This window comes from Heloderma suspectum, chromosome 8 (genome assembly GCF_057233095.1).
Source record: "Heloderma suspectum isolate Gila_16-S chromosome 8, 16-S_ref, whole genome shotgun sequence".
NCBI lineage: Eukaryota > Metazoa > Chordata > Lepidosauria > Squamata > Helodermatidae > Heloderma > Heloderma suspectum.
Window position 1 is genome coordinate 18,390,278 of NC_139465.1, and position 14,296 is coordinate 18,404,573.

At 42.4% G+C, this 14,296-nt stretch overlaps 1 protein-coding gene across 2 annotated transcripts in view; it reads left to right on the forward strand.

The window, feature by feature from the left end:
- MYLK3 (myosin light chain kinase 3) overlaps positions 1–13,302 on the forward strand; it is a 52,606-nt gene extending 39,304 nt beyond the window's left edge. For both annotated transcript variants that reach the window (XM_084813025.1, XM_084813027.1), the window contains exons 6-13: positions 347–440; positions 2,189–2,298; positions 3,610–3,751; positions 4,361–4,431; positions 5,433–5,561; positions 9,481–9,633; positions 10,808–10,940; positions 12,925–13,302. In XM_084813025.1, coding sequence (XP_084669151.1) covers positions 347–440; positions 2,189–2,298; positions 3,610–3,751; positions 4,361–4,431; positions 5,433–5,561; positions 9,481–9,633; positions 10,808–10,940; positions 12,925–12,996 — 904 coding nt within the window. In that variant the 3' untranslated portion in view covers positions 12,997–13,302. The remainder of the gene's footprint in view (positions 1–346; positions 441–2,188; positions 2,299–3,609; positions 3,752–4,360; positions 4,432–5,432; positions 5,562–9,480; positions 9,634–10,807; positions 10,941–12,924) is intronic.
- The last annotated feature ends 994 nt before the right edge of the window (positions 13,303–14,296 follow it).

Here is a 14,296-nt window from a genome sequence, read left to right on the forward strand (position 1 = left end):
AGCTTTGGTAATGCATTGCGAAAGCAGACGAAATGTGCACAGTTACGGAACCAAATGCAGACCATCGTCAGGCTGTCGTTCCATTGTGAAACCCAGGAATACAAATGGGGTGTAATATTTTAACGTAAGCACCGAACAACTGGCTGGAAAGATCAAGCTTAATCCTCCGTAAGCTAGGAGAAAGAGGAGCTCCTGGACTCCTGACCTCCCGATTCCATTCGCTTTGTACCAGGTTATTTTTAATTGATGATGAGAATAGTTGGTGTCCGGAGGCGTCTGCAGAGAGTTGCCCCTAAGCCATTTTCCCTTTGGGCTTCATTAGTTTGTGTTCTCCATCTTTCAACAGGGGGCGTTTTGGTCAAGTTCATAAGTGCACAGAAAAGTCAACTGGACTCTGTCTTGCAGCCAAGATCATCAAAGTGAAAGTGGCGAAAGAAAGGGTAATGACAGTCTCTTAAAAATAAAAGCAAGGCAAGCGGGAGAAAATGTTGCCTTGTATCCTCCCTTCTAAAGGAGTGCTCCTGTTCAGGGTTGCAGCAAGTCATGTCCCAACAAGCATGATATGACGCTGTTATACACCCTCCCTTATTCCATGGCTACTAAGCATGTTCAGTTTTCATTGAACTGTGTTTTGTGGTGGCGGGGGTACCCCTTAATTAAGAAAAAACATTTTTGTACTTCTGCAAGCCTTGCCCCATTTAGATACACAGAAAATCATTAGATACAACTGTTTTTCAAAGCTGATCGCATTTGCAAATTATTTTCTGTGTATTTAAATACCTGGCATTTTCTCTCAGAGTGAACATAGCATAGGAGACTGGGGGGTTATAGAGTAAATTATATCCATTACATTCTAACAAATTACCCTGAAGAAAGACCTGAGAGTCCAAAATGTGGTGGAATTCTTTTATTGTATTAAACATTCTTTTTCTACCCCTTTGCCCTTGGCTTTTCTGGCATGACATCAGTCTAGAACAGTCTGCTTTAAGAAAAAAAAAAGAAAAGGATCTCTGTGGTTAGGGATGCTTGACAAATCAGATTTTTGTGTATTCTTGTACAAAGTGCCCTGAGCTGCAGGATAACGTGAAGATTGGAACTTAGCTATCCACCAGATTTCTTGCCATTTTAAACATACCGAAATACACATTTAAATAATCTTTTGTGAGAACATATCCAATTAAATACAGATTAAAATATGTATCCTGAGAGGCCTTTTAAAATATCACAGATTCATGTGGAAACGGAACAGAATGATGGGTTAAAAATGTAAAAGTGACATGGATCAGAAATGGAATGGTTCTCCCATCCCTACTTGCGGTCCACCAATGCGTGTTAAAATGTACAAAAGCAGAGTTCATACTCAGGGTTGCATAACAGTATTTTAGCCTAAGCTCCTTGGGGCAGGTTGAAGAAGGCTGATCTAACAGGACTGGGGAAGGAATGTTCAGGGGATGCTATGACTACTTCAGTTTTTCTGGACATGGTGCCCACCAGATGTTCTGAATGGCCCTTGCATGATCCGAAACCAGTGGCCATGTTGGCTGGTGTTGGTGGGAGTCATAGGGCTTCTTCACACAGAGCTTTTATCCTGCTATTGAGATTGGTTACTCATGGAAGTTTGCAGGTCCTTTAGATGACATCATCAACCTCCAGGGCATCTCTTGCACTAAAAGACCTTTATTCCATTTTTAAGAAGATTGGAGATAATGAGCTATCAAATTACTGTGGTTGAGTTCCACTTGAGTTCTCTCATGAACAGAGGAAAACATACAATATGAGGCGCTAGTCCACAGCGCCATCTAGTGGCTGTATAATGAAACATATGGAAGATTCAGATAAGGGCAAAAAGGAGAGGGCAAAGGGGGGAAGGAAGCATGTGTAAAGGCAGTCCGCTGTGATCCTGTATTTAAAACGGAAGCAGAAAGCCCAGTTTTAAATGTGGGATTTTAGGCTGGAGTAGAGATGCTCATAGTCTGAAATGTCTGGAGGGCACTACAGATGTCTGGAGAAAGCTGGGCGACGTCATCTCTCAGTTTGGCAACGAACAGTTAAAGATGCAGGGGGAATTTCTAGTGCTGGGAGTTGTAGTCCAAAATGTTTGGAGAGGTCTGGGGAGGCTGCAAGAAACATTAACGTGTCTTTCACCTGTTGCTAATGCGAACAACACTCTTAATCTCTGATCTTCCAGGAGGAAGTGAAAAATGAGATCAACATCATGAACCAACTAAACCATGTGAATTTGATCCAGCTTTACGATGCTTTCGAGAGCAAGAACAATCTCACCTTAATCATGGAATAGTGAGTCATAAAACATCTTAGACTGTTTTTTTTCCCCAGTGTTTAAGGAGCTCAGTGTTATTGAAACCCATTTGGTGGAAGCAGCGAGAAACGTTCCCTAAAAGGAGATGGGTTGTGTCATATATATATATTGCAACAGGACAAATATGACTTTTAAGGGGCAATACAGCAAATGGATCTGTACAAATAAACTAAAATATAAATGTTGAGGGTCTTTTATTTTTATTATTTATTTATTACATTTCTATACCACCCAATAGCTGAAACTCTTTGGGCAGGTCTCAACAAGAAAAGCTTGCTCCTAGTGTTACAAGCTTTTTCTTTGGATTTTCTCCTGAATTATTCTACAAGTAGCAAAACGTAAAGGACACAATATAGCTATTTCAATGGGTTTTAAAGCTCTGTATCATTAATCAGGGTTAAAATTCCTGCTGCTGCTGTTTGGTTTTTATGTTTTACTCCGCTGCTGGAACGGTTGGTTTTATTATTTCATATGTATTTTTAAAGATGTGCTTACTATTACTTTATATTTGTCTCTTTTACTAGGCTTTTTTAATTTATCTTTTTAAGCTGCCTTGATAAAATAATAACAAGACAAGTAACAGCAACACTAATAAAAATAACAATAATAAAACTTCTTAAATCAATTTTTTGTTGTGAATTTTAATAATAAACTTGCAATAGTCATGCCTAAATCCCATTGGAATCAGTGGGATTTAAGTTAAGACTAATGAGGGTGCAATTCTATAAAGATTTACTTGTGAGTCAGGGCTTTTCAACATGAGGCTGTTCATCTGCTGCATCTACTTTCAGTTTCGTCACAGAACTCAGATCCGAGCACTACATGAAGATGGTTTCCTTTCCTGCTTTTCTGCTACATAACCTCTAAGTGGCACTGTGGTATATTGGAATAGCGTAAATACACAAGAGGAAATCAGGCTTTCTTTCAACAACAGAAATAATACCGCATAGAGTTCAGTGGAAATTCCTCTCAAATAAGTGTGCATAGGATTACAGCCTTAGTCGCAGTTAGTTTTTGCTGGTCTGCAGAATTCTCAACCAGTTAAAGAATTATTTAATTATTTAAAGAATTCTTTCGTGGATTGATTGATTTAATTTAAATATTATTCTTACTGGGTTGTATCCAGTGTTGTTCCTACTTAAAGTAGACCCACTGAAATGAATGGGACCTAAGGTAGACTAATGCAACCCAATATTTGCTGAATTTCGGATGTGATGTACATAAATCACTTGAGCTAACAAGAGGATAACTTTTTCTCCTGTCCACATTCTGTTTTGTTACTGTGTTAGTGTTGATGGCGGTGAACTGTTTGACCGGATCATAGATGAAAACTACAATCTTACTGAACTGGATGCCATCCTTTTTACCAAGCAAATATGTGAAGGAATCCACTACCTGCATCAGCAGTACATTCTTCATCTAGACCTGAAGGTGATGGAAATTTCTGCTTACTCCCCTAGAGCCTCAATAAACATTCCTTCTATTTCTGATGTTCTAAGTGCCAATCTAATTGGGTTTCTTATGCAGCGAAAACAGCACCGCCCATGCGCAAGAGGGAGGTATGGGCAGGTTTAGAGGAACCCAATGTTTGCAGAAATACAACAGATCTTTTTGGGTGGGGGGAATGCTTAAAGGGAGGAGAGCCCAAAACTGTGAGCATCTGGAGTACTCAGTGGCCATGAAATGCTGACTGAATGTTGCTAGGGTGTGTAATAAAATGGAGTGGCTGGAATTGTGAACAGCGAGCATATTCCACACTGCAACATTTTGTTTCAAGTCAAGCTGTTTACAGTCAATAGCCGTTCCCTTTATGGTCCTTTGGGAAAGGTGCATGACTGGAAAAGATGTCACAGTTCTTTTTAGTTGGATCTTTTGTGGTTAATTAAACAATAACAGGATTTTTCAAATTATTCTTATTACAAACCTGGGTCTCCCCAACCTTAGCTAGCACTCTAATCACAATGCTGGGCTGTGGCAAGTTAAAAGTCGGTTCTGAAAAGACTGCAAATGTTGATTGAAGCGTGCCCTCTTCTTTTGCAGCCCGAGAACATACTATGTGTGAATCATACAGGAAACCAGATTAAAATAATTGATTTTGGATTGGCAAGGAGGTAAGACCCTCTCTCATTTTTATCTTCATGTTTTTTGCTGTTCTCCTTTATGTTTTACAACCGAACCATAGCCATTTACTCTAAATATTTTGCAGCCCTTTCTGGGAGCTGACTTTAAATGTGACAATACCCACATACAAGGCACTTTGCTGTATCCAATGGACAATATCCATCCACCCACTGTCATATTCAAAAAGCACTGAACCAATGCCTGGGCCCAACCCTTCCTTACACACTAACAATTTATTCTTTTTACAATTGTATAATCAGGCTTCTGTTTATTCCACAGTCTCCAAAATGTGTGTGTGTGTTACAATATTTTAATTTGTGTGGATTTTATTTGGCCTGTCTTCATCTTTGTGAGCTGCAGGGTGGCTTGTTAACCATACAGTGGGCCCTATTTTCTCTAACAAGCCACCTCGAGAACCCATGGTTTGTTGTTGGCTTGTTCAGGGGGGTTAACATGCCACGCCGCATGGTTAACAAGCCACCCTGGCTGCATTCAGACAACACGATAACCCACCCTGCAGAAAACATGCTGCGTTCAGACAACGCACTAACCCAGAGTTTAACAAACAAGCCACTGTTTAAAGCAACCCATGCTTAGCCACTGAGCTGTGGTCCCTCCCTTGGTGCCCAGGGGCAAAATCTGACCTTCTGAGGTTCCTCAGATGGCCATGTTCCCTTCCCCTGGCCTCATACCCTTTCCACTGTCCACTGAACATTTGGTGGTTTCCCAGCTTTTGCAGTTTTCCTCCCTGTTCTAAAAGGTTGAAATGCCTCTCTTAAGGCTTAGTTACTCATAGTAAGAGCTTTAAGATAAAATATGTGGGTATTTTGGGGCCCTGACCCTTTTCCCTTTGGCCCTGCCCCACTACTGGAATGCGGCCCCCAAAAGCTCTGAAATGGAATTTGGCCCTTGGGCTGGAAGAACTTTAACACGAAGAAGTTCGACTTCAAATGAAATTTCCTGGCTCCCATCTCTCTTTCTCATTTCTTAGGTACAAGCCGCGTGAGAAGCTGAAAGTTAATTTTGGCACGCCGGAATTCTTGGCTCCTGAAGTGGTGAACTATGATTTTGTGTCATTCCCGACGGACATGTGGAGCGTAGGCGTCATAGCGTACATGCTGTGAGTAGACCCTCCTGGAACGAGGGAGGATCATAGTTATGGTAACATCAGCTTCTACGTAAGAGCAGCAATGGGATTTTCTAAGGCCAGAATGCGGATGACGGTCGTAAATGCCTTCGTGGAGCCACCAGTGGGCTGGTCTTCAAGTTACTCAGAAGAGGCTGGTGGCGCCGATGTCAGTGTGGCCGTGAATCTCCTGTGGGTTTCATTCCGAACCAGTCAGAAGTCTAAAGGAGCTCTCCACGGTGTGGACTGAAACCTGGAGGGGTTTCACCGCCCCACTGACATTGGAGCCAACAGCCTCCACTGGTGTTACCTTTGGGATTTTTTAATATTAATCTTTTATTGTGATTTTAACAAAACAAAACGTGAAGGAAAAAAAAGAGAAAAGAAATAAGAAAAAAGCCAAGAAATTGCATGCATAGAAATATCAATGTTCCGTTAAATACAACATTCTACCCGCCCCCACCCGCCCCCGGAGATTATGTGTAAGCTTCAAGAAAGGCAGACCAAATATCCATAAATTTATCCATTTGTGAGTGGTGCCTATGTTCCATCCGTTCAAATGTTGATAGCGTTGTTAGGTCCTCAATCCATTACATTATAGAAGGTGAACATTTATCCTTCCAGTGTTGTAATATCAGCCTTTTGGCTGTCAAAAGGGCTCAGAAAATCAATTTGGGCTGACCATACGTTAACTTCCAAGAAACCAGTAAGTAGTTTGTTTGTTTGTTTGTTTATTTATTTATTTTATTCATTACGTTTATATCCTGCCTTTTTTCCTCCTTATGGAACCCAAGGTGGCATACATAATCCTCCTCCTCTCCATTTTATCCTCACAACAACAACCCTGTCAGGTAGGTTGGGCTGAGACTGTGTGACTGGCCCAAAGTCACCCAGGGAGCTTCCATGGCTGAGTGGGGACTAGAACCCGGATCTCCCGACTCCCAGTCCATCACTCTAGCCACTGTACCACACTGGCTAGTTTAGGAGGACATGTACATCATTCAGTATTAAGGAGTGTTCCAATACAAAGTTTATCCATACTATGACCTCCCAAAAGGAGGCGACTATAGGGCATCACCAAAACGTATGGATAAGAGGAGCATTAGGCCTTTGCTTCGGCACATGCTCCAGTGTAGGAATGATGATAGGGGGGAAAAGGGAGGAAGAAGGCTACATAGTAAATGAGGAACATCCCTTCTGAATAGGGATGGATCAGCATGTTTCTTGACTGTGTCAGTTTTGCACGTTTTCATTCATAAGACTGTTATGTCTTATTTCTGCATAAATCTGTGATTTTTTAAAAATAAAACCTGCACTAAATTTGCTGCATTTTGAATGCTTTTATATGCCTTTTATCCTGAAATATGCATTTTTGTATGCATGTTATCCTAAGATACATTTTTGAATGCATTTTAACCTAAAATATACATTTTTGTTCACATTTTAACCTAAATTATACATTTTTGAGCTGAGAATTATGTAGCAAAATTCTGAGAAGTGCATAATTTGAAGGATAACAGTGTTCCAATCCACACCACAGGAAATGTGAATCAGGTCAGTTTGCTTAAAAATACACACTAAACTAAATCCTCAAACACCTCCACTTGTGACCAGCTAAATTTACACTCTCGAATGGAAGCAGCAAAGATGCATTCGTTGGAATACATCGGGGCATTTTCTTCTTCACGCTTCTTGCGTTTGTTTAAATTTTTTATCCTGCGTCAAGGCAGCTAACACAATCAATTTGAAATTAAAATGATGAAAGAGTAAAACAAAATTAGAAAAAATACAAATAAGACAGCAGATAAACACAGTAATATCAATAATACCATCAGCATTTAAATTTATAAAAAGTCTAAGTAAAAGGGGAACCAGATATCAGGAAAAAGAGCCATCAAACCAAACACCATTAAGACTCCAATGCTATGGTTCCTGGGAGAGCATCTCATGGGTCATAGGATAGTACGGATCTCCCCCTCCAAGGACGGAGAGAGAGGACTGCCCTCGGAGGAGGAAAACAGCCCTCAGATGTACATCCACAAACCACCGTGGTGTGTTGCCCTGGCCATAGGCTCTGAACTCATAATTTAGAGGTGCCAAGATAGTGATACATCAGATTCAAAGGTTTACTTACAAGGAGTACTTTATTGGGTAACTTACAGCACACAGGCGTACCCAGTGGTTGGATCAGACCACTTTTCTGAACCACAAGCCATTGGGTCAAATGGGTTTTATACAGTACATGTCAGCAATGAGGCAGCACACAACACTAGCAAGCACTCCTCGCGTTCATTCCCAGCATAAGCTAGAAGTGTTGGGTTCTCAAGCACAGCCACCTGTAAACAAACTTTGCTTCCCAGGCAGAGTGCTTGATAACACTCTCACTCATTAGTATGGAATGTGCTAGGCCATGCTATCGGCCCTTTGAATCATCTTCACATGCTCAGAGGCTTACTAGCAAGGGAATTGCAACAACAATGAACTTAAGCGTTTTGGATCTCCAGGCCCCTCTAACACTACAAATGGCTTGGTTACGCTCCTGGGGCCAATACACGTGGGTCTTGCCTTTCCAGCATCAGAGCAATGACATCAGTAGAGGCAAAAGAGAAAGAAGATCAGGGTGTGTCATGGGAAGATTAGAGGAAGCATTCAGATATTTGTCACACACACGTCCCAACAGCTTGAAGTGTATAGTCCAGGAACAGAATTAACATTTGATCCAACTGACTGTATAAACTATTCATCTCTCTCTCTCTCTCTCTTTTTAATTGATGGTATTTCTGTGCCGCCCCATAGCCGATGTCCTTTGGACAGTGTTTGTACAGATGACAAAAATACAACTCCCCCAGTAATAAATATACAATTACAATATAAAAACAGCACAGCCTAGGTCCATCAATAAAGCCGACAGAGGCAGGTCTTAGAACTTTTAAAAGCTACAAAATCTCAAGGTTCATTACCCGCCCCACCGCCCATAGGGCCCTTAAAAAACTGAGGAGAATACAAAAGTATTCCCCTGGTGTCAAAAAGCATAGAAAGTAGGTGCCCGGTGAGCTTTTCTGGGGAGGGCATCCCAAAATCTAGGTGATATCACTGAAAAGGCTTTCATTATAAATAATAAAATGATGCGTACATGAAATAATGAGCTGACGGCTGCATTTATTGTACTCTCCCGCTCCCCATTTTATCATCACAACAACCCTGTAAGGTAGATTAAGCTGGGTGATAGTGACTGGCCCAAGTTCAGCCAGTGAGCTTCATGGCAGAATGAGGATTTGAACCTGGGTCTCCCCAGGCCTAGTCTCACACTCTAACCCAGGGATATTGATTGAACTTCTTTCAGCCTGACGGCCAGCAGTCGGGAGAGAGGGGATGAGGCCAAGGGAATGGGCAGTGGCCATATGGGGACCCCTGCTCTAACCCCAGTTTTTTTAATTTATAGTTGTATCCTGCAGCTAATGGTAGCAAAATACAAAGTAACAATCAAAAACATAAAACAAGGCAACTAAACACATTGATAAAATTTTACCAATTGCAGCATATTTACAATGGCCATGATAAGCCGATTTAAGAGGCCGAAGGCCTGTCTGAATAAAAATGACTTTACCTACTACTGGAGTTAGACTTGATGGTCTTATTGGCCCCTTCCAACTCTACTGTTCTATGATATTAGTGGAAGGTCATCGGAGAACAGGCTAGATGGGCCTTCCTTGGCAAGGAGTTCCAGAGGCTGACAGCGGCCACTAAGAAGGCCCTGCTACACTGTGTTGGCTTTCCATGACCCCCAAACTAGACCTGAAACTAGACCCTTGGGAATGCTGAACATCACTACAAAGCACAGATGGGTTGGCACATGGTACGCTTGGAAAGAGGCACAAATGTCTCCAAATAGTGCTTTTGCTCCCTGTTTTAGGGTCAGTGGCTTATCACCCTTCCTCGGAGAAACCGATACGGAGACCATGAATTATATTGTCAATTGCAGCTGGGATTTTGATGCGGACACATTTGAGCAAGTCTCGGAAGAAGCGAAAGACTTTGTTTCCAGGCTCCTCATAAAGGAAAAAAGGTACAATGCTCCTCATTCCAAATACAATATCTGCCCTTGCCGCTATCACAGGGGGCTCATCCCAGGTTGCCAGACTCCTCTGCGCATTAAGCCTCCTTTCCTCTTCTCACATGCATGGAGGGGGAAAGGGATTGCGTTGGCTGCCTCCACCCGTCCTTCTTGCATCCACCTAACTTTCATGCATTGCAGTGATGGTCAGAATCAGATGTCTATGTGCGCACGCAGTGGTACGCGTTTAGACCAGTCTTCCTCCACCTGGTGCCCTCCAGATGTGTTGGAGTGCAATTCCTATCATCCCCAGCTAGCATGTTCAATGGCTATGCCCAGGCATTTTAATAATTTAATTTATAGATATGTCAGTTATTTTAAAATGTGAATGGATGTGTTTTTGTTTGGCTTCCTGGTCAAAAAGTTGTTGTTCAATTTGCTTTTTAATTGATATATATACACACACACACACACACACACACACACATATTGAGAGAGAGAGGGAGAAAGCTATCATTTGTTTTTAATGTTGTATACGCTGCCTTCAGATCTTGTGGACGAAGGGCAGTTCATACGTTTTTAAAACAGCCCAAATAAAACACTATTTTTTTTGCAACAATACAAAACTAAAAAGAAGGGAGAAAAAGAAATTGTAGCTACAAAAAATTAAATATATCAATTTCAATTTGTGTATATGCAATGTCTCTCTGTCTCTCTCTGTGTGTATTTTTTATTTTATTTTAATTAATTAATTACATTTCTATATCACCCAGTAGCTGAAGCTCTCTGTATATAAACACTGTGACCTAGTTTGCATGATCACTGCAGCCCACTGGGGCTTGCTGGCCATGGCACATTGCGGCAGGTTGGCAATTCAAGTGCCCGCCGTGGCTTCTTGTTACACTCAAACCAGGCGAGAGTGGGCTGTTTGGGTGGTTGGCTTAGGGTTGCGGGTGGCTTGTCAACAATCCACCCTCTCCAGATTTGCACGCAACGTGAAGCTATGGTGCAGTCCTGAATATTCAAGATGGCTGCTGCCACAACGAGAAACCCCACGGGGAAATTCACCCATGGCGCTTCTTGTTACGTTCAAGCCGGGCCTATATGTCTTGTTTCGTTTGGTTCCAAAATAACTGGGTTGGCCGCCCATCCACCAATTGTTTTCCTTCTGCCCAAATCCTCCCAGTGGTCGAATGAGTGCAGCCAGTTGCCTTAAACATGAATGGCTGACAGACCTGCCTGCCAAAGTCAAGAAATCCAAGGCTCGCTTGAAGTCTCAGCTGCTCCTACAGCGTTATGTGGCTCAGCGGAAATGGAAGGTACGTTTTCCAGGGGCTTCCCTATTCTTTCCCGAGCACAACTGAAGGTGTTTCCCCAACGATTTGACTCCTTCCATATTTCTATATTTCCTCATAGCCGAAACTCTCAGGGCAATTTACAAAGATTAAAAACCATTAAAAATACAGTATACAAAGTTTTAAAAGAGAGCTTCGGCTATTGGGCGGTATAGAAACAAAATGAAAAAAAAATGAAGTAAAACCATTTACAAAAAAAAGCATGCAAACTGACAGTGCATACAGGGACAACATTTATCTAGAACTTTGAGCAATCAACCATAACCGTAAGACAAATGCAAGACCTGATTAAAACTCATCATATGCTGCCAAATGCCTGGGGGAAGAGAAAGGTCTTAACCTGGCGCCAAAAAGATAGCAATCTTGGTTCCAGGCGGTCCTTGTCAGGGAGATCATTCCACAATTGGGGGGCCACCACTGAGAAGGCCCTCTCCTTTGTTGCTGCCTTCTGAGTCTCCCGCAGCAGAGGCACCTGGAGGAGGACCTTAGATGCTGAGCAGAGTGATCTATCATGTTAATGGAAAGAGAGTGATGCCTAGGGAACGGATCGTGGCCATCTGGGGGACCCTGGAAGGCCAGATTTGGCCCTGGGCTTGAGGTCCTGCACCCCTGTTCTAGACAGATCAAAAGGATTTATTCACACAGCGCATAGTTAACTTATGGAATTTAGTGCCCCAAGATGTGGCAAGGACCAATAGCATAGATGGCTTTGAAAGGAGATTAGGCAAATCCATGGAGGATAACTCTACCAGTCATGTCAGTTCTATCATGCCTCCAGCATCAGAATATCAGTTGCTGGGGAACAACAGGACAAGGTTATTGTCTTCATGCACTTGTGGGGTTCCCAGAGGCATCTTCTGGTTGGCCACTGTAGGAAACTGGATACTGGACTAGATGGACCCTTGGTCTGATCCAGCAGGGCTCGTCTTCTGTTCTTATGGAACTTATTTATTTAAAGTATTTTTATGCCTCTCCTCAGCCCCCCAAAAAGGTTCCCAGAGCAGCTTAACAGACCATCAGTAAAAGACAGTCCCTGCTCACAGGGTTACAATCTAAAAAGACATGACACACAAGGAAAAGGGGATGGGGAGGGAAAAGGAATATATATATATTTTCCACTGGGTTGGTGGAATGGCCCCGCTTCACCTCCTATTTCCTGGCGAGGGCAGTCCAAATGGAGCAAGTCCTTGATATTCCCTCAGCCAGCTCCTGTCTCTCTTAAACCTTGTCCATTCCGTCTGAATTGGACTTCTCCCATACAGCAGTTGTTACCCTTTGGGTGTTTGGGCTGCCTTTGTTGAAGCACTGATGGGTAAAATGTGGAACTTTGCTCTGTGAAGAAACCGGGAATGTCATGTCTCTCCCAGGGGGGGATTCAAGCATTGCTCTGCATTGTCAGAATGACAAAGGTCACAGACAGCGGCCGCTTTTTCTTTGATCATGTCAACACCTTGGATCCCTGAAAGAGTTGTTGTAATTAATGGCAAGCAGGGCAGCTTTGTGGAAGTGGTGAGAAATGTTGGCAAGTGGACAGAAAGAGCATTCCGAATATGATATAGGAGTACAAAGCTGGTTCAAGGGCCTACGGGGGTTGAAAGCCAGGATATTTTATTTTTATTTACCATACTTTTAAACTGCCCAATAGCCCAAGTTCTCTGGTTGGTGTACAAGTCATTAAAAAGTGCAAATATTAAAACAAAACAAAAACCCGGCACAGGATAAAACAAAGGGTATAGATGTGAAAGTAAATAAAATACACCTTCATACAGGGATCTAGAAATCTACATGGCTGTGATCCTGCCATACCTGGAGTTAGCAAATCAATTTAGCAAATCCATAGATGAAGCTAGGTTCTAACCATTTCCTGCTTTGAAGCTCAGTCTCTTAGCTGTGACACTGCCCAAGATCTTATAACTTAAGCATCCCATTGTTTCTATTTTCTTTACAGAAACATTTCTATGCAGTTGCTGCTGCCAACAGGTTGAGGAGGTTCCCAAGTATGTCTGATAATCCTGCATAACCTGCTGTGGAAGATGACTGAAAAGCAAAAGACTTGATGATTTTAGTGATCGGCCCACTCCCACCCTTTTGGCCATAGGATCTCTCTCCTCTTCTTCCGTCACATAGCCCACAAGCGTGCTTATGTTCTGCCTTCAAGCCTAATAGGATAGAAAGGGACTTCCTATAAGCAGAAGGAAATCAGTTCTGTTGTTTTACAAGTTATCACATGAAGAAGGGATGAGGTTGTTGTTGGTGGTAAAAAGCTTGAATTATGCCTCTTATGCCTTTATTTCTCTAATTATATGCTGGTGACTAGCAATTACCTTTTCTGAGTGGAACTGGATTTCCTTTAAGAATATAATCCTGTTTGAGAACTTCAGGGTGTGGAAGGAGGGCTTAACTTGAAGCAGCAAAAATAGCCAGGGCTGTGCCGAATATCTTCTAACATCAGCAATTCTACCTTGAAAATAATACATTGGAGGAAGGATGTCTGTTGCTTGGAAATCTGGCCCTTTTTGGGCTCGATGGACTTCCACTGCATTTGACAGCTGAACTGCATCTTTTCCCTGAACTCCGGAGACTTTTTCCTGGGGGGGGGAGGAGTTTGCCCATAATTTGCACAAATTGCGGCCATACTTTTTGCAACCTGTGCAAATTGTGGTGCTAATTTGCACACTCCCCCCAGAAAATCCGCTAACAGGTCCAACTCGCTGCAGACCAAGTCGGACCCAGTTAGTGGAAAATGGACCGAAGTCTGGGGGGCCAGGCCAACAAAAGCTTGCTGGGCTCTACCCCCCGCCCCCCAGAATGGATTCCTCAAACATCCCTATATTGGATACAGCTCAACAGTTTGCTTTGAAAAAACAACCACCTTGTCTAACATTTGTCGTTTGACACCCTTCTGTCTCTCCTCAGCTGTTGAGGTTATTGCTTTTCAACACACTTCCCTCCTCCTTACCTGACCACATGGCTGCTTTTTAATCAAATTAAGCCTCAATTGGCTGTGGTGACCCACATGTTCACTACCTTCCATAACATCATCAAGATTGATTGTTGTCAGCTGCTTTGGCAGGGAGATAGCCCTTTATGGGTAAGGCAGGATATATATAAATAAGCTAAGAGGACAAGTCCCATCATTCATGACATCTGGGGTTGATGGGAGTTATAGTCCAAAACATCAGGAGGGAATGAAGTTGCCTACCCCTAATTATCAAATAGGTTGCCATACAGTCAAAATTAAGCATGGCGATATCAGAATTTGATACGGTGCTCCAGGTTTCCCCTTCACAATCTGATTGCTGGATCTATTTTGTCTTTTT